The following is a 25,569-nucleotide window of genomic DNA, read 5'->3' as shown; positions in this document are numbered from 1 at the left end:
TGCTCAACGAGAACTCAAAACAGCTTACAATGCCAATTAATAACCACAAATACTGTAACCAGGTTACTTAACAATCTATCCACAAAGAGCTCTTGATGGCAGCTTTAACAGAGAAATTATTTGTTCAAACATAGCAGTAAAAATTAAGGCAAAATGGCAATTGCAAACTGAGAAAGGGATTGCTACACTCAGTAAAGAACAATGTACATCCATAATAAACTTAAATAATTCAGAGGAATTGATCAACCAGCTTCAACATCCAGGCCATGACAGCCAATAAAAATGTGTTGTGTATGTTGCATGAAAGAAAAGTTTAAATTGGTTTAACTGTAATAACTCAAAACGACATAAACCCTGAATCAGACATCCAAGAAGTACTGCACATGCTTACATAGTAAAAATCAATATTTTATTGCCATGCTACAATTCTTATGAAGCTGGCACTGGTAAGGGGACAATGTCAGTATTACAGAACACATTTTAAAATGGAAATCTGGTAAGTTCAATGCAAATGCAAACCAAAATTAATTGGTAGTACAGGGTTGTTGAAAATAAAAACATACTATGCATAATACAATATCATTTTGTTTCAAAAGGAAGCTTGGAATGTTCAACTAGGGGAAGAGAAATTCAAACAGTTTGAGTTTTTGTGTGAGAGAGATTTTGGCAATGGTAATACCCAACTCTTCAGACTTTTTTTTTATAAAATAAACTCTAAAAAGCTACCTTTATACAAAGTTGCTATATTGATGCCTTTATGTATGAAAACATTTTTATAATGCAAAATTAGGACATACAACAACTTTACAGTATTTTACAATGCAAATGACAAAGTAACGAACAAATACAATTTTGGCTTTTATAGAAATGTATATTTATGCATTTCATAAATGCATTTGTGGCACACTGGTGATTACTCGACTACTGTTGTCTGTTTCCATGCTAAGACTTGAGATCAGTTGTACCATAACTTCAGAACCATAATGTGGTTAAAGAGGCAAACAATGTTTCAAAAGACATGGCTGTTGGTGATGTTACAATGGAATGAAATGTTATGCTTAAAAATTTCTTTTAAAAAAAGAAAGGCACCATACTTGCTGGTTGGAACACACTATATCATTCATGGTATATGTTACAAACACTATTTCTTTTTGTAAAATGGAAGCATTTCCTATACATTCAGTAGCTATTAATGTCTTATAACCAAGACAACTGCTGCATTCAAAGTTTGGCAAATATCAGGGAAAATACAGAATTAGTACCATATATATGCATTTTATTTAAATTATTGGAAATTAACAGGGAGTTAAGGTTATTGACACCCATTATTAAGACAAAAGCAAAGTATATAGAAATTCCTGAGTGAAGGATCCTCTCCATTTTTAAAATTTGTTTTACACAGAGAAAATGCCTTAAAATATCAACACACTAAATAAAATTCAGACAGTAATCTCATCCTGCCCATTAAAGAATTAAAATAATCATTTGTGAATTCTGCTAACCACACACCTTGTTTGACACAGACATTTCATATTTCTCTGATAACAGAACGTATAGGCCATGCATTGGAAGACTTTAATTTTCTGCCTTAGGGAGGGAGCTCAGATGCAAGTGAATGACTCAAGTTCTTTATTCACAGGTGCAAAAGAAAATGGCAGTACCAGTCCTGGTTTGCGGCTAATTTTACATTTAAAAAGTCATCAAGCCATCCTAATATTGCTCACGGTTCATCCTATAGCCTTAAGATACTTCAAGCAGACCAGCAAGGATCGACTTATCCTTTAATTAGAATGCTATGTAGGCCTTTCATAAGCTGTAGATCTGGCCCTACAACGCAAACTCTTCTGTGGTAGGTTTCAGGGAAAGATGTATTTTTGTGTTAGGTTTTCTATGAACAGTAAAGTTACTCTCTGCCTAGAAGCCTAACCATTCAACTGCTAATGACAAGTCATATGTTCATATTTATATGAAAAAGGTACAATGCAAAGGATATACCAGAAAATATGTACTTTATGAAATATATACTTTACCAACATGAAAACAGTATAAGCACTTTAAATGCCCTTTGCAAATATACTGTTCAAAGTAAAAACACATTGTTTGAACTATAATGCCAATGCTATATTAAATTTAAATCTACTTCCACACAAAATACTGTGTTAATATGGAATAAACTGTGTAGTAGGATAGCAGCCTAATAATGCATTTGACAAATCATCTTGACCATACCTCTAGAGCAATAACTATGAAGACCTTTTAATATTTGCAGCCAGAGCCATTCTGCACACTGTTCTGGCTTAGTTAATGCTGGCCTGTACTGTCAGAAAGAAGAGATGCAGGACTGAAAAAATAATGTAAAATGAAGTTATAACTTGCTTGTACATATACTGTGAAACCTTAACTCAGGAACCTTAACTCCATATTAATAATTATTTTCTGTAAGAATTTCCTTGATTTCTTGGGCCCTGTGGGATATGAAGCACACAAATTGCAAGGGAGAACAGAATGCCTACACCATTAACAAGTTTAAGGGACAAGAATGACAGGTGAGAAAAGCTGAACCTAAAATCCTCACTTCTACAAAAGTTATTGAAAGTACAGGAGCTCGCGGCTCTCCTTTTGTTTTCAAGAATGCTAGCATGACAAAAGAATTAACAAAAATTGAGCTTAAGTACAGTGTCTGATTTTTATGTTAATATAGTTATACTATGAGCTTTCACTATGCTACTATTCACAAAGAAAGTAATGCAGAACTGAAGTTACTAATGATTTATGAAGAAACAAATATTGCTTAGCTCTAATGATGGAAAATAACAGTACTACAAGATTGAAGTGATATTGCTAATTCAAAGTATGCAACCATAATTCAGGGCTTCATAATTTGCTTTTAAAAGAAAACTTTGTGTTTTACATTTAAAGGGTTGGGTATCTGTTTCACAGTCTTTCCTGGATAAACAGAATGTCAGTCTAAAACCCTATCAAAATTCACAACTGACAACTGCAGAATGATGTCTCATACAATACTCCTTAGGGATAGATTCAAATGAGTAGACGTGTTGGTCTGAAGTAGCACAGTAAAATCAGAGTCCAGTAGCACCTTTAAGACCAACAAAGATTTAATCAAGGCGTGAGCTTTCGAGTGCAAGCACCCTTCGTCAGACTATGACCTTCTTACATGACAGGGATGTATATATATATTCCCTATCATGTAAGAAGATCATAGTCTAAATCTTTGTTGGTCTTAAAGGTGCTACTGGACTCTGATTTTATTGTAATACTCCTTAGGTTTAGTCTTTTACCATTACCAGTTTGTACATAAAGACATACCAATTAGAAAAACAATCCATAGTACAGTAGAAGCAACAGTACCAGTCCAAACTACTCATATCCATACTGTCAGCATCATAAACTGCATGCAGCCTGAACTCTTTAGACTTTATCTGCACCAAGCCATTTTTTAAAAACATTTCATCTTTCCTTTCTGGCCCAGAAATAAATTTTGATCAGTTTCCTGTATATGTGTATGCTCTCGCTTGGAATTTATGCTCTTTCAGTCATACACTTTCTACCTTTGGCACAATGTTTAAAAGTTCTGTAATTATAATGGGAGAAAAATAAGGGGAAGAGAGGAGTAACAGACATATGTGATAGCTTTGATCTTGGAATATCAATTATTTAAATTAGTTGTAAAATAGAAGCTGAAAACCTGGCTGTTTGCAGCCAAAATATCTAAGGGGTATATATGAATGGGCATAATAGTGCAAATTCCTTGCAAATTAGTGAAAAGGCAGAAAAAGAGTGAAGGAGGAGAGGAGGCTATGAACAGAGACAATATAAAAGGTTCAATCCATAACCCAACACTTGCACCTTTTCAAATGCGGGATTTTGTGCAAGACAACTATGCTGCCTTCTCTGCATAAGTATCACTGGCACATTGTGCAGCAGACAAAGCTTTTGTATTAGTTTGTTCCAAGGCAATCTGTCTTCCAGTGATGATAATAGGGTTGCTTATTCTGGTTTGGAAAATCCCTCGTGATTTGAGGTGGAGCTTGTGGAGGGCAGAGTATATCACCTTGGAGTTCACCCTCCAAAGCAGCCATTTACTTCAGGGGAACTGATCACTATAGATTTTAATTCCAGGAGGTCTCAAGGACCCACCAGAGGTTGGCAAGCCTTGATACTACCATATTACTCCAATTTAGCCTCTGCATTTGATGTGACAATTTATTTCCTGCCTGCAGCTGTTATAAATCAACACTGTTCCAATGTGGAATTAGAACAGCAAATACTATAATCTTCACTCATATTATTATTTGGATAAGATGTTATTAAATTGAATTGTTGAGGTTATTCAAGTCAACAAGGTACTTCTCCCGCCTGCAGCCACACATACCTGGGTGGTGGATAGTAAAGGGTTGTGTATCATTCAGTAGAGAAGCTGAGAACCCAATAAATTTCTGAAGCAAGGATGGGGATCTGTTGGACTTCCTGAAATTGAGGACAGGATTCCAGTAGCCAGCAGAGCTTCATTTCATTTTTGGAAGAGGCTACTGCTTAGTGCTTGGCATGCAGAAAGTCTCAGGTTCAATCTCTGGCATCTCCCGTCATGTGAACAAACTTCTGCCTGAGGCCCTGGAGGCCAGTCTGAATAGACAGTAGTAACTATGATGGCAGCTTTGTGTGTGTACTTTGGCCCCCTTTCCATTCTGCCACTATTTGCCTAAATTCCAGTTTTCTTCGGGGGGGGGGGGGACTTCCAAGGTAAGATAAAATGCAGATATGTTTGCAAGGCATAATATGATTTGGGGTGACCTATAATACAGTCCTGAGGATGATATCTATGATTTTCCAAAATAGCATAGCCTATCCCTGTTATTAAGCCCAGTAAGGTTTTATTCTTGTGAATGGGGTAGCTCTCTTATGCTCTGTTTTTTTTTAATACCGACAAAATTTTAAGACCTCAAATCAGCTAGTATTAGCACACATATTTTACCTTATATAATAATAATAATGAGATAAATGTTCATTGACCATTAGAGTTATAATAGAAAGGCACCAGAGTATCTGCATGCATTCCTTCAGGACATCACATGGATGAACAATTTTTGCCATTTTTTCACGAGATTTTGTGGGAAGTTATTCTAGATGCTGGTTATTTCCCCCCAAAGTATTCCGTGCTTTCCTGCTAAGCACGCCTGCAAGTCCAATGCAAATATTAATACAAAGTAAAAGGAGCTCCAGATCTGCAGATTATGAGCCTCTTCTCAACACTTTGATGAGTCTCCAATAAAATGTACATCTTGTAATTTCATAGCAGCTAATTAGACAAACAATCTGAGTCTACTGAAAAGACAGCAAAGCTCTGAAATCATCTTTAGCTGATCACAAATCAGAAAAGAAGGAACTGCCCTAATCTCTTTCCAACATACATGCAAACAGGTGGTGTTCACATTTGTAAGAAGCAAAGACAAGACATTTTCTGGGGGAATCTAATGAATTAGAAGATTAGTGTAACAAAATAAAATGGTAGCTACTTCCTTCTATCTAGCCCATATACATGTGCAATATCCATTTACTTATCCTGGCCTTGAACAGCATGAAACATTGGCAGTCAGGGCAGTTTGCTACAGTACAGGTGAAGAGACTTTTGTAGACACATTTTGTTTGCTGTTGGTTTTGAGTGTCAGCAGTCCCTTGTATTCTTAGTGAAAATCAGAGCTTTTCAAAAAATATCCAAGTTACCCCACAGATGGATAAAAATACAGGGTTTTGATGTTCTCTCAATATTTGGCAATGGACTATTCCTTTTACTATGTCTACTTGTAAAAGATTATACCTAGCAATATATTTGAACACATTCCATATAATACGATCAGGAAGCAAGTTCAGGTGGCACACCGCTTTTAAAAGTATTATGGAAATGAAGGCCAGAAGTTTGCAATTGAACAGAAAAGCAGCTTTTCTAGAGAACGCTCTAATTTTGTTTTTGCTCAACTGTCACAGGAAGACAGTTTGCTTAAAAAATGGGGAGGGGCTCTATTGCACACAATTTTATTTATACTCAAGGATAAGTATATTAGCAACCTTGGCCTTCCTTAGTGGTCTCCCATGCAAATACTAACCAAGGTTGACAGTGCTTAGCTTCTGTGATCACGCTAGCCTGGGCTATCCAAATCAGGGTCCCAACAGTTTACAACACTGAAGGTTCAGGCTGCCTATGTTGTATGAAGTCTTGTGCTGTGCCAGCAGCCCTACATGCTTTTCTAACATAAAGCAGAGGCATTTTTAACACAGCACCAGGGAAAATCAGCAGATATTGAGAATATCCATCAGTAGCCACACAAAAATACTGCTTTCAGGGATTTTAGAGATCATTAAGGATAGGGATTTTGTGTATTGTATGTGTCCCAAGACTTGCTGTGCCCTCAAACATGATGCTTGAGATGGGATATACGACTAGCAGTTCAACATCACAAAGGAGAACATTATGGCAGCATTGCAAAGAATTTTACTGACATCCTGCACAGATGTGCCAACGTAGATGGAAGCAGACCAGGATTTCTGTCTCACAAAACCCAAGAGCACAATTATTTATAGAATATGCATCAGTCCACCACATGATGTATTCAAATCCAGCTTTCAAACTGACCATCATCTGTAACTGTTTGCCTCTGGAAGAAACCAAGGCATGAAAGTTCATACCAGTTATCTTCGAAAGGTGCCACAGCACTTCTTAACCTCAACCGATAACCTTTTCTTATGCAGGCAATAAAAAGGTCGTTCTGTTAGTGACAGTATTACCAACAGATCCTCAAAAGGTTTTTCCATGGCGATGGGGAATTTGAACAAGATAAAATGCATAAAATATTTTAAACAAAGACTATATACAAAATTAAAGTTGCAATTTAAGCACTGCACAGACACACAAATGAAAAGTGAGGAGAGGAAAACTAAAATTGAAAGAATCTCACTATAGATACAAGGTAACTGAACTACATCACAAATCTCTTCTGAATATCTGTACAACTGTACAGAAAAACTTGAAGCTGCCACTTGAAAATCTGTAGTGGGACAAGACTGATTTCAATTTCTGATGAAACGGAATACTGCTGTGATGTCTCTAATGTCAATAGTGACAAGTTCTTTTCTCAAGAGGGCTAAAATGTGTAATGGGAACAACATGGGCTGGGATCAAGGCAAGAACAGATTTTCCCCTTATGTATGTGTAGGAATTGGCCAAGGGATTGCTTGTTTTTTTCTTCCATTTGCAAGGAATTTTATCCTGATTACATTTATATCCCATCTTTCTTCCATCCTGAAACTCAAGGTTGTATATATAGGACTCTGAAGATTTCCCACCCATCTGCTGAACACACTCAGTATCAAGCAAGGTTATGGCATCCTGTGCACTATATCCTGGGCGGCTCTGGGAGGTTATATTGATCCTCAGGAGTAACTTTGAGTGGCAGAAAGGGGTAGGAAACAGAGAACACCCATTGTACATGCAGAACATTGCTTGTGGGCCTTTGGATTCTGGCTAAGGAACTTCTAGCCCTTTAGCACAGTATATACTCTTTTGGGCCTGCCACGTCAACTTGCCAAAAGTACAATTAAGATATATCCCATTTTCCACGAAATGGAATACCTGCTACATGTTGATCACTGTTAATTTCAACTTTATCGATAAAAGAAACAAAATTGTAGAATAGACTCTTTCTGAAATGCAAACTACAACAAAATTTGTTCCTCATATACTACTTGCCTCATTTATTATGGGTGGCTTTAAAGTGCATCTGGTCAACTGTTTAAAACTGCTAAATGATCCTTGTATGTGTAAAATGTTGCTGATTTCATCAGTTTTTCTCAAGCCACTAGGCACCATATACAGTATTAAATGTTTACATTTACAACTTGGATTTATATAGAGTTGCACTCTTCTGTATTGTGACAAGCTCTATGGAGGGCTTTAGAGAATGACAGTTCCTGTCAATTCTTTCTTATTAACTAAGTTCTATCAAATAAGTTCTGGTAATTCAGTCCAAGTCTTCTGGATAGAGGAATGTGTACCTGTTTTATTCAATTAAGCAGACCAGAGAATTTCTCATTTATGCCACATGGTTCAATTGGAAGATGTGAGTCTATGGACATAAGCTATGAAAGACTATAGTGATCTGCTAATTATGCAAGTTTCAGGAGGCATAAAAAGGTCATGCCCTTGGGGGCTTCAGGCACATGGCCAGTTTGTCAAAATTGGCATGTTACTCCAACTTTCAGTCAATAAAATAGCGACTATAAAAGATGGCAATGCTGCCCAAAAGCTGTTACTACAAATGTAAAATGAAGCAGTGTTAATACTCTACCTTAAATTCCCTTTCATTAAACAAGCACATTAAATATTCAGAAAAAAGTCTACTGCATCTATGAAAGGTGATAATTAAAAATCAAAATGGAGCACTCATTCATTAAAAAAACTTCACAAAGGTGCAAACAATTTAACTAATGCATTCCAGGCTCACATAGGCAAGTCAGTACTGTTATGTCTAGTTTTCCGAGAAGTACCGTCGTCTCGAGGCAGTGCTTTCTGCAAGCTTGACATAGCAGCTGTTCTTTCAATGTCTATCACAGCATACAGCTCTGTGCGCCTAGTTGGAGTCTGTGGAAGAGGAGTGGTAGGGGTTTTGGGGGTCTGAGGGTTGTCAGAGTCACTGCCACCTTCCAGATCCACCTGTATGTAGTTGAGCTGCCTGTGTTCTGAATTTGGTCGCCTAATATCAAAATTAAAGACCGTAGGGGTACAGTCTCGCCGTCTTGCATATTCTACTTTGTGAGCACTTGATGGCACTGTTACGTTCTCTGTATTGACATAATTATGCATGGGATCTAAGTTATTGTGGTAGCCATTCAGAGAAGGGGTCTTTGGTCCTAAACTGTCATCATCCTCTTTACTTAGCTTATGGGCTTCCCAAACTGGAGGCAAAGATGGCAAATTTTCATAATTCAGCAATGCAGTTCTCCTTTGAGCTGAATTGTTGATATTCTGTGAATCAGAGGTACTGGATGATATCAGACGACCTCTCCTGAGCCCTGGAGCATTAGGTATAGACAATCTACTGACATTTTCATATGCTAGTTTATTACCAGAAGAAGCTTCTTTGCGTTCATCACTGTCATATCCAGTGTCCCATTCACTGTTACTACTCCCACTAGCTTGAGTGCTGCTCCCACTCATTTCAGTACTGTTTCCAATAGCATGTGCATTGTTCCCACTTGATTCCAGTTTTTCTTTTTCCATTAATTGCCTCTGTACTGGTGTTGGGCCCAAAATAAATTTGACTCCTTCAGGTTCCAGTACAACCTGAGCATCTCTGTCCTCCAAACAATTTTCTTCTTCTTTTGCCTTGCTTGATTCTGTATTAGAAACCCTTCGTTCCAGAGGGGTACGCACACCTGGCTTGTTTTTTCTTTCCTCCTGTACACCAGTTGTATTCACATATGTATGGACCTGCAAAGGACAGATTAAAGTGTCAGCTGTAGTAGCACTTGGCTCCATATGATTTGCCATTCTGTTTACAGCTCATGGCTAATCATCACATAGTTTTTCTGTGCTCTAAAACAGTACATGGCGTGACATGTATGTATGTTTCCACAAGAAACTATTTTCTTATCACTTCCGCCAGAGAGATAGAGAGAGGAGAGAGAGAGTATATGTGCGTGTGTGTGTGTGTGTGTGTGTGTGTGTGTGTATATATATATATATATATATATATATATATATAAAAATAAACGTATAAATGTATGTCATGGTATCACTGGCCACGTACCTAAGAATCAGATTAAAAAGGAAAGATGAAATGAAAAATCAACATTTCTCACCTGCTCTTCTGCTATAAGCAAAGGATGTGTTGATTCTTCACCTACTGAAGGAAGACGTGCACTTCCTACAGAGGGGTGTCTGCTGGAGGGATGGGATGAAGCATCTCCATAGGAGGGATACCTTGGATACCCATTAGGTAAACTCTGGCTACTCAACCCAGGTGCTGAATGGAGAGAAAACCCAGTTATCCTGCTGACATTAAATGCTGTTTTTCTTTGGAAAATATATATATTCAACATTAAGTAATTCTAGGTATTGATGGTAAATTAAAGGAGGACAAAAATTAAACTAGTACATCATTACCATAATAAATATATTTAAATAAGTATACTGCTTCCAGGGATGCAGGATTGGAGAATATAGCTTCCTTCTAAGTGCAGTGTAGCACAAGAAAGCTCCTTGACATCTGGGAATCATAGGATCCAACCCCCAGAGAACGTAATGAAAATAAAAAAGCCACAGAATATTTATATCCTGGAAGGTACTTTCTTCTTCACCAGATCAAGATGAAGGCTGTGTCATACTGTTACCATGAATAATCAATGTTTATTTAGTATGGCTGTCCAATATTGCACCAAATTGTTGCCATTTATAATGGATGATGATACTGTTTTGACATATTCCAATAATAGTGCTCAGGATAATTTACATAAAAAGCAGAGTAAATAAATTTATAAACAAAGCAACAGACTGTCCCTCTTTTTTTAAAGGAGAGGTTAGCCTAACATAAAATCTTAGAAAAGGAATGTATCTCCTCAAAGTCATTTTCACCCCCAAATTACTTTTTACATTCCTCTCACTTCCTGTGTCCACTATGATCTCCTTAAAAAATCAAGGGAAATTGGCACAGCCACCAATGAACAAGCCTTCTGAACCAGACTTGAAAAGACAAGGATTCCTTGATCACCATAAATCCGGTCTTTTTAGAAGTATGTTTCAACATATAAATTCACTAGTATTTCATATTGAGCAGCAATTATGGAGTAATATGAAATACAATATGAAATACAAAGGATGACTTTGAGAATGACTGGTATATTATTTTTGAAAATGCTAGTAACAACAACAACAAAACATTTGGGCTTCTGCACATGCAACATTTTTGGCTCTTTTAAAGGACTGAGAGCAGCTCTGCAAGATCAGATGCCCCCTCTCCCAAACCCAAACCATCTCCTCCAGTGCAAACTGCCTTATCCCACTACCCTTAATCTCCATCAGGAAAGCACCTTGATGACAATTAGTAGTAGCCAGGGTAAACAGTTAGAATGTTGACACTAACAACAAGCTCAAATCCTGATTAGAACTGATCAGACTTAAGAACAATGACAGCAGGATGACAATACCTAGAGAACTCATGCCAGAGCAGTGAAGTTGCATATAATTTTTTTGTCCACACCTTATTTTGCAACTATGGTGAAGGAAATGGGACTGTTATGTGAAATTTACTTATTTGATTACAGTCCTTTCTATAAAATCTTAAGAATTTAGAGCCAACAGGCAGCCCATTTCAAAGTATTTATCCCAGAGAATGGATATCAGGCAGATATCAAATTACAGATAATAATAATACCTTAAATCATGTCAGTATTTTTCAGTTTTTCTTAAAATCTGGGAGATTGGTTGCAGGGTGCGGGGGAGCTTTCATTTTTATTCTTTTCATCTATCTGGGATGTCATACCTCTAGCTTGTCTCCTATGTAAATCTGAGTCTTGACCACATATGTGAGAACTGACATGAAATATTAATGCTGAAAGCTGAGCTGGTTCCCATGAGGGCGGTATAGGACTTTAATAAATAAAAATGAGGTAAGATCTTATTGTGACTTTAGTATGATTAAACCTGGTAACCTGAATTTATGTCCACATCCCATACACAGGAGGAAAAAAAAACCTCTTACTGGTAGGTGTTCGGGGAGTTCGTGGAACTTCCATCTCTGTTTGATGTTGGTTCCTTTCTACTACTGGCTCTTCTACCACATTTATGCTGTTATTCTGCATGATCTCTTGCAACATATTAAATAATTCTTCAGCACGGGCACACTTGAATGCAAATATTCCTATAACAACAGATTATACATTCGATAATTAAGGGAAATGGACATTTTCAATTTAAAAATGTGCTGGAGTCCATTTAAGTGCATACCTGTTACAGAAAGAACTATCAAATTAAACACAAAGTTAAACAATCTTTTAAAAAAAGTTTTTAAACCTTTATGCACGCATTTTTAAAAGGGCAAAGTTAACAGAACATAGAAGAGACTGCTTGGTACACACTTAAGGAAATAAACGTTTCTTGGAAAGCAGTCACCTTTGTAGGAACAGAGTAAAGAAATGCTTTTAAAGTTTCTGCTCAATTACCAACATAAGGCCAAAACAGTTGCCAAAGATTTCTGCACAAATCCATAAGAAGGGTTTAACACAGGGAGGAGACCCAGATTAACGTGAGGATTTAGGATGAAGGATTATAAAACATTTGGATGAAACAGACTAAGCCAGTTTTGTTTTGATCTGACAGATAGACAGAGAAACAAAGTAGCCAATACCATAGATTATCCTGCAGTATTGTTCCACTTTGCCTTTGAACAGCAGAGGGAGCCCAACTTACCATCAGGTAACCCGTGCAGGTGTAGCTTTGGATTTTTCTTCCATTGAAAGCATGAAGTTAAAGTTGACATTCTCGTTAACAAGTGTGTGTGCCTTTGCTGAATGCCAGCTTATCTAACATGCTAATACTACAGTACCTATTCTACTTCAGACACTCCAACTAGGCACGCTGAGAAACAACCGAGCATAAAGAGGCAATAAAGAAGAACTCGGATTCTAGTTTATTGCCAAATTATCAACTGTAATGTCAGAAATGTTCCAGGATGCTGCAGTTAAGTCAGTTTTATGCATATGTTTAAAATATTCCTAATTTTAACAGTTATTTTTCATCATTCTACATCTCCATTTGGGTTACTGATTGCAGTTGTGGTCATTTTGTAGAAAGGCTTGTGCTTTTCATGTCTACCTCTTTTAACATAGGGCACCATTTGTCAACACTTTCTACTCTGAGGTACAACTGATCACATAGCCACATCAGCTTAGGAATTCCAAGTATCTATCTTGTAGCCAAAGTACACTGTAGAGGATGATGGGTTAAGTCTAGGGCAGGCACATGTAAAGCACTAGCCAAGCCTCTATATACACAGCATGTACCAAATATATGTCCTACAACACATACAAATTCCCTTGTTGCTGTGCATTTCAGGGAATAATTGAAAAGATCTCTCTCTTTTTTTAATTGCTAATCTTTTCAGCGAGGAAATACAGGACTTCCCAGAACATGTAGAGAACTACCATCTTGATAGACAAAAGACAATTCAGGAGAAATTTAAACCTTGCAAACTGCAGGGCAATTAATCGTATAAATTCAAAGAAAAATATTTCTACAATTGTTTGTGATACAATACAGATTCCTAAGATGAAGGACATTTGGGCCACAGAAACAGAAAGTCCATTAAGGAAAAGCTAAATTTGAGATCAAATCAGAATATCTTTACTGACATAGTTGCTAGATTCAATAATAACACAATGGAGTACACATATGGAAATACAATATACAAAATACCAACTTTTAAGTCAACTTCATCTCTAAGTTATTTGGACACTATTCTCCATTTGAATAATGTATTTGGTCACTACTTGATTCATATACAATGAATTTTCTTTAGAAACTTCTAACAGAAACTTAGATATTCTCACAATACAGGATGAATTCTTCTCATTTATCACCTTGCTTACAGCAAGTTTCTCATTTGCATTCAATTTACATTTATTCCAAGAGGGACGTGATATTTTGATAATTTAACACAGTCAAATAGTATGTGGGCAAGAGTATCTGGCCCCCTACAACTGTAGAACCACCTCCAAGGGTTTTGTAAGAATTGATCTTTCACTACATTCAAGGGGAAGATGTTAAATTGTGCCTTTTAGTTGATGGATCATCTAATGTTTGTAAATATGGGAGCTTACAATTGTATTATGGCAATGCACTCCAATGCCATGGAGAGAATACACTAGTAGTTGAAGCTAACCAACATTGTAGAAGAAGAGTTGGTTCTTATATGCTGGTTTTCTCTACCTGAAGGAGTCCCAAAGCAGTTTACAATCTCCTTCCCTTCCTTTCCCCACAACAGACACCCTGTGAGGTAGGTGAGGCTGAGAGAGCTCTGATATTTCTGATCAGTCAGAACAGCTTTATCAGTACTGTGGTGAGCCCAAGATCACCCAGCTGGCTGCATGTGGAGGAGTGAGGGATCAAACCCATCTTGCCAGATTAGAAGTGCATTCTCCTAAATCACTACACCAAGTTGTCTTGTGTGAGGAAAACAAACATGTACACACCGAACTAACTGGGAAAGTTAACCCACAGGTTCAACGTAGGGCAACATGGGGCAGGACCCACTGATCTTAATTCTGGTCACCACCCCCCCCAAAACGATACGCCTGGCAGAAGAGCTCCATCTTACAGGCCCTGGTATTTAGCTGCAATTATGTGCAGAATAGTGCAACTTTCTGACTTCTCACAGGATTTTATTTGTTTCGCAAACATCCTTTCTTCCTTACTGACCTCTTTAGGGAGGCCCACTCCACATTTATTTATTTATTTTATTTATTTATCATACTTATATACCGCCCTCCCCGGAGGCTCAGGGCGGTTTACATCATAACAGAGAACGATACATAAAACAGTCTGTAACATGTATAACTGATAACTAAAGAAGATTGATTCTGATTTGACCTCCACCAGTAGAGATGATATTTTGCAGCCATAGTCCATATGTACTTTTTCCATGTACTGAACTAATGGCAGCCATTATACTTAAAATTTTATCTTTATTCTTTAGTAAACCAACATCCCAAAAACCATCCTTCATAGAAGAAGGAAAAGTTGTATATAAAAGGTTGGAGAGCCAGATAATACTTTGTAATTACACCAGACAAGCCATATGTTTGTCACCTTTAATCACTTAATAAAAGAAAAATGACATCCAAAATGTTGATAAGTATATGTTTCCAGGCAGACACACTTGCTTTCAAACACTACAACAAAACCTAATGGGCCAATGAAGGACTGAATGAACATTCCCCTTGATGCAGCTTTATCCTGATATTCAGCCACAAAATCTTCATCAACAATTTAATACATTTTTAAGGTTATCAACAGTGCACGTTTGATATTACCTGCCCAGAGGGACTAGGGCTACAGTTTGTGGCACTGTTTATTGTATGGTTTCCTGACATCTGTAATTCAGTTTCTGGACTGTTTATGACATGCCATGTTGTATACTATTTCAATGAACTGTTTTCTAATTCGTCAACCTAATTTTATTGGACCCCCCCCCTTCCTGGATCATGCTACTGGCAGCTTGAGATCTGGTTTCCTCATGTCCACCCTCAGAATGTTACTTAGGGGGGGGGGTTAGTTGTTTTTATGTCGACACATTTGTCATGGATATTGGATAGGCTATTGTTGACTGTGTATTTTATGGGTTTTTATTGGGGAATTTTTATCTGTTGTAACCCACCACGAGCCTTCTCGGGAGTGGTGGGCTAAAAATCAAATAAATAAATAAATATTATTTGTATTCTATACTGTTCCTATTAAATTTAAAATTTTCTAATCTAACTTGTGTTTAAGCAAGAAAGGCAGACTATAAACAAAGTGAATAAATAACACAGGTCATACAAAGAGTCTGGCATCCCTGAAATCTGGCCTCTTGTTTCCAACCAGTTAGGTGAGTCAGGAAAGCCAACAAGCAGGGCAGGAAAACAAAAGCTGTTCTTCACTGCTGTTACTGCCTCCCCTCCCATCAACTGGCAACATAGGCATGCTGCTCCTGAAGATGAAGATTCTACTTTGCCATCATAGCTGGCTAGTGGATTGATTGGTCTTATCTTCTTTTAAAGACATCTAAATGAATGGCAACAAACTCCAAAATGTAATTATGAACTGTATTAGAAATTATTCATTTTATAGAATCTATTACCCATCACTTTAATTGGATGTCTCCAAGGTCAAGCAACATGGTAGAGGGAGAAAAAAACTCTTCCCTGCTTTCTTCACACCTTAACACATTTCACCTCTCTATGATGTCCCAATTTAATTTTCTAAAATAAGATGAATTATACATTTAATCATTCCATGCTGAGAGAATGTTCTATCCTGTTGATTAACCATGCTAATCTGGAGTCATGCTAATCTGCTACAGCAAACATAAATCAGGAGTGTGACTGCCTTAAAAAGCAAGCAATTCTTATTCTAAACTTCACAAGACTTAATTAACTGTTTGTCAGAAGCATAAGCATCTATGGCTCTAGTCCAAAATGTATGTATTTGTCTTTCAGCGCCATAAAATTTCTATCAATTTTTGATAATTCTGGATTTGCATTTCTGCATTTATGTTTCCCATTTAACAATATCCTTTCTAAGATGAAGCTAACACAGTATGCCAATGCCAAAATCTCTGCACTACATAATAATGATAATTTTCAAATTCCTTTATAACTTGGAGATGAGCAGCGATGGCAGAGGCGAAGGGTGGCGGAGGCAGGCACATAGTGCCATGGGTGGGTCCTATCTGGGTGATGGGTTTTTGGCCAGCCCTTACCACAACAGTTTTCCAGAGTCTGGTGTATTTTTTTTTTCATAATTGGCTTAATTGCTAGTACTACACACACAAACACACACACACATGAACACAGATATTTTTATGTCTTCCTACTGAATCATGATCCCCGAGGCAGTAAACATAAAAACCCTTGAATAACTTACATTTAAAATTATTAAAGAATTTAATAAAAACTCATAAACATAAAGCAGCAGAAAGAGGGAGATCAGTTACCATTATTGGCAGTGTGCCAAATGCGAGAGAAAAGACTTCATCCAGTTTTGGAATTTGAAAATTATCTAATGCAGGAGACTGCCTTTTTCACTGCTTGAACAATTCAGCTGGTATCCTGATTGAACTATTCATCATATCCCTAACACCTGGATCATTATGACCAAGGCAAACTATGGCGATCTCACTCTCTTCCCTCCCTCACTCACGAGATCTTTCCTTCTGTTTCTTATTTCTTTCTTACTGAGCAACCCCTACATCTATTTTCTTCTGATTTGTTTATCTATGGTTGTCCCACCCTGTCACATTATAATAGATATTTTTATATTTTGATGCTGGCTCAGCTCAGGTACTTGAGGGAAGAGATAAAAATTACCTGTTTACTTCTATAATAGCACAGAAGAGAGAGAAAGGCTTTCTTTTCAGTTTCTGCCTTTATTCGCAAGCATAGGTTTCTGAGTTTCACTGATAATTCTTGTTTAGAAGGCAAAAATGTACAGGCAAGTTTCCCAAATCCTTCTATATATACAGATCAGGGATCACTCCTTTTAAAAGAGTTCTCCCTTTTCACGAGGCAGGAATTACTCCTCTTGTCTAGAAGCTCTGTCCCTTTTTGGTTTGAACAGGGTACTTTCAGAATCCTTTCACTCCTCTTTGCCTCTTTCCCAATCCTCAGACAGTGCTAAACTGCCTCTTCTTCAATTGTCAATTCCCAACTGTCATATCTTAACTAACACTCTTCACAGAATTCTGTTTGAACAGCATGTCACTCAAAGATTCTCAGCCTGAGAGGCATTAACCCTTGACAGCCCATCACACTAACCTCATCCGTGTAAATGTGACATTCGTTTTCTGCTCTACTGTGCAATTTTTTATTTGCCACTTTTATCATTCTGCCTAGTTGCCTGTGTTTTCACCAACCTGAAAAATGTGGCATCATCTGGAAACTTGGTCATTTCACTGTTCACACATAATTCCAGATCAACTAGGAGTGGATTAATAGAAGTTGCCACCAATATAGATCCTTGGAGGAGCCCACCAGTTATCTCCCTTAATTTGGAAAACTGTCCATTTCCCCACCAACTCCCCTCAAGTTGGAGAACATCTCCATAACATCTTACATGGTGCAAAAAATGCAAAATTTCAAAAGGACGGCATGACAGTCAGTTACAGAAGTTCAAGGATTCTACTGAGCTAGTATAAACTCTCTGTATAACCCTGAGCAGCTCTTCCTAATGCATTTTGTGTATTCTTCTAAGTCACTAAATCATGAGCTATAAAAACATGAATTTATTCAGCACATTTCAGTAGAATTACTTAAGTGAGAATTCAGTACTGTAGTCTTCCTATTGGGTGATTTCAATAAACTTCCATGATTACTTAAAGATCACTTTAGGAAATACAGAACTAAGCTAAATTTCATTAACTTTCTAAAAAATCAGAACAATTTACATTGTAAATTCCATCCCTCTGTAAGTTATAAGCAAATCAGGCTATTTTAAGTCTTCTAAAACAGAACAAACACAGCTAATGTATCTTTACTTTGCACCTGAATTTCACTTGCAGATTTGTGAAATGAGAGGCTTCATACATACCTGGACCAGTTTGACATCTTCGGCCACTTTCAAAAGAGAAGAGGTTGGAATCATAGCCATAGCGGCGCAGACAAAGGTAATGCCACTTGACAGAATCCCGTTTACGAGTATACAAGATGAGTTCTGTGTCAGTAAGTTCCATTATACCAGAACCCAATTCATTACCATCATCATCCACGTTAATAACCTATAAAATATTTTTTTAAACACAACATTAAATGCTTGCAAGTTTAAAGGTAAATCACGTCATAGTTACTTAAAGGTAATTAAAACCACGTATCCCATTACAATCAACTGGACAAAGGCTTTTAAATTGAAATCTCCTCAATATTCCCGAGAGACAGGCAGCATAAGTTATCCACTGTTAATGAAATGGCAGGGATCTGTGGTAAAACTACCAGTGGATTTTATTTTCTCTCTGTAGTGGGATCATGAATATACAGGTCACACATACTTCAGAAGAAAACTGAAATTTACCATCGAAATCACTAACATTCCTTCTTCTTCCCTGTCATTGCAAAACAGAACTCAGACAATCAAAGCAACAAAATTCCACACAGAATTTTACCTTGAATTTGTTTCGATGGTTATCTGGGACATTTTCTTTATCTGGACAGCTACAACAGCTACCCATGACTTTTTCAGAAGACCATGTGATTGCTACAACCAAAGCAAAGAAAACAATTTTAAGAAAAAGAGGAAAGTAATCTATGCAAATGGTGGTTAATTGTTAAAAAATAAAACTAGCAAAGGGCAGAATTATGACTGGAAAAAGAATAATGGGGATGAATCCAGAGGTAATTTCTCCCAATGGAAGGGATTTCTGTCAGAGGAACAGCACTTTCTTGCCTCTCTCACTGATGGACAATACTTATTAAGGAGCAGGGATTACATTAAAATAAATCACCAGCACAGAAACACACAACCCAATAAAATAAGCCCAGAGACATACAAAACTGCATAAAACAGACTTCAGACTAAAAATATACCATAAAACAGCTGGAAAGATAATTTAAAACCTGGGTAAAATGAAATGTTGTGGCCTGATACCTAAAAGACAGTAAAGGAGGGTTCAGGTGAGTCTCAAGTAGGAGAGCATCCCAAAATGCAACTGAAAATGCCCTCTGTCTAACAACCACCCACCACACTCTTGAAAAAGAGTTGGTTTTTATACCCCACATTTCACTATGCAAAGGAGTCTCAAAGTGGCCTTCCCTTCTTCTCTTCCCAACAGATACCCTGTGAGGTAGGTGGGGCTGAAAAAGCTCTGACAGGACTGATCTGTGAGAACAGCAGGGCTGTGACTAGCCCAAGGTCACCCACCTGGCTGCATGTGGAGGAGCAGGGAATCAAACTTGGCTTACTAGATTAGATGCCACCACCCTTAAGCATTACACCAAGCTGGCTCTCAAGTAGGGAGAAACCGAAAGCAGGGCTTGGGAGACAGAGCTGGTGGGCTAGACATTACAGGATGAGATGGTCCTTCAGATATCCTTACCCCAAGCTGTTTAGGGTCTTAAATGTAAGAACCAGCACTTTGGGTTGTGTCTAAAAACAGCTAACAGCTATGGGAGACCTTTCAACACATGACTGATACAATCCCCTGACAAACAGCCTGGCTGTCACATGTTAGACTAAGTGAAGTTTCTGAACTATGTACAACAGATTATAGTAATATAACGTAAATGAAATTGGAGTACTGATCACCAGTTCACACTTTCTGACAAACAGCATTTGTGTTCTTTTTGGCTGGTATCAGCCAAAGGTTATAAAAGGTGCTAAATGCCACAGGGTAGCTCTTAATCTTTTACCACAGGCCAGGATCAACAGCACCTCCAAGTTATGAGACTATTCTCTTCAAGACAGGCTGACTTCGCAGTCCGTAACAGATTCTCAGTCTTGTCTAGATTAAGCTTCAGTCTCATCCATCCTGTCACCTTCTCAAGGTACCAAATCAGGATTTCCACAGACCTACTCAGCTGCTAGGGAGAACTAGAACTGAGTGTTATTTGCATATTGGTGACACTTCACTCCAAGTCCTTATATGACTTCTGCAGTTTCATGTAATGTTAAAACAGCATGAGCGATAATGGAACCTGGTGGGCCCAATAGTATAAATGCCACAAAACTCAGCAGCAGTACCCCAACATCACCTCCTGGAATTACCTTGTCAAGCAGAGCAAAGCCAGCACAGCAGAGCCTCTCCACCCACCCAACTAAACTATACTATGGGTGATGGTACCAAAAGTGGATGAGGGGTCCAGGAGAATCAACAGGGATGTATTCCCCTTGTCAGTTTCCTGGGAAACATCATCAGTCAGGGCAACAAAGGCTGTTGAAATTGAGCACCTTGCGGTTCGTGGCGGGTAACAATATCACAAATCCCCATTAAAACCCCATGTTAGCAATCTTGCAGTACTTATTTAGGTCATTTGGGTCGAGAAATACCTTCTGGAGGAGCCTCACAACTGCTTCTTTTAAAGCTGTGGAAAATACATACCCTCCTTCATAGAAGCCTTTATTACCTTCTGGACCCATTCAACCAAACCAGCCTGGTACAATATTAGTAGCCAAGAATGGCAAGGGGCAAGCCCAGAATTGGGTGACTTGCCATTTTTAAACAGCTTGTCCACTTCATCAGATCTTACCAAATGAAAGGCATCCATACAATGACAACTGGACTGAGCTCCAGTAGCATCTTGATGTTGAACTGAAACAACCATGGAATCTAAGTCACTGCAGATGTGAACAATTTATCGGCACTGTCTAGTAGTTTCATAAGTACTGTGTAGTCTTGTAGACAAGAAGGGCACGTAGACAGAAGGGCTAGTGTCAGAAATGGCATGATATCTATCAGGCAGTGATGGCTTTGACTATAGGGCTCAGTGATAAGGCATCTGCTTAGCATGCAAAATGTCCCAGGTTCAATCCCCAGCATCTCCAGTAAGGGCCAAGCTGTAGGTGATGTGAAAGACTGGGCCCCCAGAGAGCAGCTGCCAGTCTGAGTGGATAATATTGACTCTGATGGATCCAGGGTCTGATGCAATGTAAGGCAGTTTCATGTGTTCACACTAGAAGAATCCCCAAGAAACCTTCCTCCAGGAAATAATTACTTAAAAGGCAGCTCTAGAGTGACTGCAAGAGTCCTCATTGCCGCCCCCCCCCCCCACCACCACGCCACTACTTTCAGGAAAAGATCATTAGATCAGGGGTAGTCAACCTGTGGTACTCCAGATGTTCATGTACTACAATTCCCAAACGCTGGCAGGGGCTCATGAGAATGGTAGTCCATGGACATCTGGAGGACCACAGGTTGACTACTCCTGCATTAGATCATTTTGATCCAATAAAATATTTTAAAAACAAGCAAAAAACATCTGCCTAAAGTGAAACTCACCTAGATTTGGCCATTAATATTCCTAGCCTCCAGTGCAGCATCAGTATTTCGGTCATACTTCAAAACATTGTGCTGTTCTTCCACACAAACTGCGACTTGACCTAGAAAACCAAGATTCAAATGCTTATTCCATAAAGAAGACTTATTTTGGCTATTCTTTACATTTTAATAATTCTGCAAGTTCTGCTATTTGCCACTTGCCTGAGACAGATAACAGCTCTCACCAGACAATAATTTGAGGAGGAAACTAAGGTAGCCAAAATTTCTCCGTTAAAACATGAATTTACTCTCCATTAAAAGTGTACAAGAAATGTTCTACAATCAGCAGAACAGAACGATGTAGTATCAGTATAAAGAAGAAGAAGAAGAAGAAGAAGAAGAAGAAGAAGAAGAAGAAGAGTTGGTTCTTATATGACGCTTTTCCCTACCCGAAGGAGGCTCAAAGCGGCTTACAGTCGCCTTCCCATTCCTCTCCCCACAACAGACACCCTGTGGGGTGGGTGAGGCTGAGAGAGCACTGATATCATTGCCCGGTCAGAACAGTTTTATCAGTGCCGTGGTGAGCCCAAGGTCACCCAGCTGGTTGCATGTGGGGGAGCGCAGAATCGAACCTGGCATGCCAGATTAGAAGTCCGCATTCCTAACCACTACACCAAACTGGCTCCCTACAACATAATTGTAAAATATAATAGCTAAAACTAAAGATTGCACATGTGTCTAATGTATATACCCTTCACAGCAAGTAAGAAATAGATGTACACATGGACCTTGATTCAGAGCAGCATGGTGATTGCTGTTGCCACTTTCCCAGGCTCATTGGAAGCAGCATCAAGAAGCAGTAGTGCAGGTACTATCCCTGTCCAGTCTGGTATTGGATTAATGGAGCTTTGACATTTGAAAGATTAGACCTTGGAAGTTTTGTTGGTCTCTAAGGTGTTGCTGGACTCAAATCTAGCTATATCCCCATCCAATAACTACACTGAGCTGTCCAAGCTTCTTTCTTTCATCAAATACTGGGAGCCCCTAAATGTATTTCTAATTTTTCCATCTGTGCTGAACTGGGTCAGAATCTTGTGGAAACCAAAGCCTGGCTCATATCATTTAAATATTGGTTAAAAATATTTTAGATATTAGCCTGGAAGTTTACTATTCCAAATAATAAGTGATCCTCATAGATCTATCTGGTCTTCAGTAATCAAATCCAAACACGATCAAATCAGGATGTCTTTGGATTCCTTGTTACACCTTCATGAACCCTCTATTTTTCACTCAATTAAACAGAGATTATTAGATCTTGAGTACCATAAACTTTTTCCATCCCAGCCTGCAGTCTGTTGTGCTTCCAGAATTGGACTGCCAACCCAGTTTGGAAAAATGGCTGATTACTTTTGCACCTTAGACATTCCCTCTCAGTGTAGGGACTTTATATTAGCTCGCAACAATGCCTTTCCTTCTATGGTTCTATATGGAAGGTTATCATCATATCCCTTTGTATGAGAGGTGGTATGGGTTTGCCCAATACAAGATTGCACATAATATTAGAATGCCATTTTCATAAAGTATCCCACCAGAAATTTCTCTCAACCATCCTGCAGAACAGAATTAATGCAAACAAGGAGATATATGTCAGTATCCCCTGAAGGGCAATGATCCCAGTACTAAAAAGGTAGAAACTGTTATTGAGGTTAATTCCAAATTGCTTCTTTAAAACTGTTTACATGTGCTGCTGCCTTTTTATATTCCATTTGAATGGTGCTGTGATTTTGTATCAATTTTACATTTATACTGTTTTATGTATTTTATATGCCATTAAAGGTATTGATTGACTGCACTGAGCAAGGCTTGAGCATAGCGTGTTGAAGGATTGACCTTGGGGTACTTGTGGATTGTAAACTAAACATGAGCAGGCAGTGTGATGCAGCGGTAAAAAAGGCAAATGCCATTTTGGGCTGTATCAACAGAGGCATCACATCAAAATCACAAGATGTCATAGTCCCATTGTATACGGCACTGGTCAGACCACACCTGGAGTACTGTGTGCAGTTCTGGAGGCCTCACTTCAAGAAGGATGTAGATAAAATTGAAAGGGTACAGAGGAGAGTGACGAAGATGATCTGGGGCCAAGGGACCAAGCCCTATGAAGATAGGTTGAGGGACTTGGGAATGTTCAGCCTGGAGAAAAGGAGGTTGAGAGGGGACATGATAGCCCTCTTTAAGTATTTGAAAGGTTGCCACTTGGAGGAGGGCAGGATGCTGTTTCTGCTGGCTGCAGAGGAGAGGACACGCAGTAATGGGTTTAAACTTCAAGTACAACGATATAGGCTAGATATCAGGAAAACGTTTTTCACAGTCAGAGTAGTTCAGCAGTGGAATAGGCTGCCTAAGGAGGTGGTGAGCTCCCCCTCACTGGAAGTCTTCAAGCAAAGGTTGGATACACACTTTTCTTGGATGCTTTAGGATGCTTAGGGCTAATCCTGCATTGAGCAGGGGGTTGGACTAGATGGCCTGTATGGCCCCTTCCAACTCTATGATTCTATGATTCTATGATTGACTATTATTGTTCTACTGTGGTGCATTGGAATAAGTGGTGGCTGATACGGAATAGAGGGTGGGAGGGAGAGAAAAGAAAATGGATAATTCAACATGGGGCAAGTGATCAATTCCTTAAGTTAAAAAACTGACAGACAGTACTTTTGTTGCTAAAACTGATTTGTTTACTTGTAGGATTTTAAACATCAAGTTCATGTAGGTCCAACCTGCTGAACAGGCACCTGTTCCTTTCAAACAGCAGCAACTGGGCATGCACTGTTATGCCCACTGTGGTTAATGTTGCAGCAGGCAGTGTCTCATACATATACTATGTGCACACATTCACTGCAGATAACTTTTTTAAAGGGGAAAATTCCCCTTGACTAAACACTTTAAAAGCAACTTATGTCATACCACTACACAGCCGTTCAACTCTTGTGGGTAAAACAATATGGGCCAATAAAATAAAAGCCTTTAGATAATACTACACGTCCAGTTGTTCATGCAAAGTAGCGTTCCCCTTTCATGGAATCGGCAAGAAAACCAACACAATGGTGCAATTACCAATAGTCTACCACAGCTCTGTTGAACACCTGAGCCTCCGGGGAGGGCGGTATAGAAGTATGATAGATAAATAAATAAATAAATAAATCTTCGTTTTTGCATCACTGTTAGTTATTAAGCCCCGCCTTCATTTGTGCAACATAGCCTGTCTCTTTTTAAACAAATATTTGGGTCAGTTCTTCTCAATGTCACGCAAGTGAAAACTGAGTAGCTCTACTGAAGTCTGTATTACATATAAATTAATGTAGTCCATGTGTGTTGAATTAATAAGATCAGAACCTGACTTCTATTATACAGTCACTGTTATGACTAAGAAATGTCTTGTTTGGAAAACTGTTTAATTATATGTATTGCGTAAAGCATTACTTTTTCTTAAAGTAAAAATTCATTGCCAACAGGCATTCCTTTCATCTTGCATAATTAAATTGCACTGGGAAGGCTCAATTGGTGTTCTCTAAGCTTACACACACAGTTCTGATAGCTTTCTACAGAGCACACACACATCCAAACTCTCCACTGTAGAGCACAGTCTTAAAAACCATCCCATACAAACTAATATCTAATTTATTTTTGGCCTATTTGAGACTGAAATAAAACTTCATAGCAAGACCCAATTTTCATTGCCAATTGTTCCTAAAGATTTGCTGAAACAAGCTTCATCCGCTGCAGAGCAGAGCATACAAAAGTGATGGGATAACACCAGAGACAGTTATCACAGATTTGGCCA

At 38.4% G+C, this 25,569-nt stretch overlaps 1 protein-coding gene and 1 long non-coding RNA gene across 5 annotated transcripts in view; one reads left to right on the top strand and one right to left on the bottom strand.

Moving 5' to 3' along the window:
* Positions 1-387: 387 nt before the first annotated feature.
* FRS2 (fibroblast growth factor receptor substrate 2) overlaps positions 388-25,569 on the bottom strand; it is a 67,872-nt gene continuing 42,690 nt past the window's right edge. For 3 of the 4 annotated variants that reach the window (XM_077338782.1, XM_077338784.1, XM_077338783.1), the window contains exons 2-7: positions 21,750-21,850; positions 18,921-19,012; positions 18,353-18,539; positions 11,772-11,930; positions 9,874-10,037; positions 388-9,502 (exon numbers count right to left, since the gene is read on the bottom strand). In XM_077338782.1, coding sequence (XP_077194897.1) covers positions 8,513-9,502; positions 9,874-10,037; positions 11,772-11,930; positions 18,353-18,539; positions 18,921-18,986 — 1,566 coding nt within the window. In that variant the 5' untranslated portion in view covers positions 18,987-19,012; positions 21,750-21,850 and the 3' untranslated portion in view covers positions 388-8,512. Of the gene's footprint in view, positions 9,503-9,873; positions 10,038-11,771; positions 11,931-12,478; positions 15,712-18,352; positions 18,540-18,920; positions 19,013-21,749; positions 21,851-25,569 lie in introns of those variants that run through there. The other variant, XM_077338785.1, reaches the window with a different exon arrangement.
* Positions 15,695-19,330, top strand: LOC143838055 (uncharacterized). Its single transcript, XR_013231213.1, has 3 exons — positions 15,695-15,857; positions 18,324-18,428; positions 18,878-19,330. It is a non-coding gene; the product is annotated as an uncharacterized LOC143838055 (long non-coding RNA).

The sequence above is a fragment of the Paroedura picta genome, chromosome 5 (assembly GCF_049243985.1).
Source record: "Paroedura picta isolate Pp20150507F chromosome 5, Ppicta_v3.0, whole genome shotgun sequence".
NCBI classification, from domain to species: domain Eukaryota; kingdom Metazoa; phylum Chordata; class Lepidosauria; order Squamata; family Gekkonidae; genus Paroedura; species Paroedura picta.
This window is presented reverse-complemented; position numbering and strand designations above follow the sequence as displayed.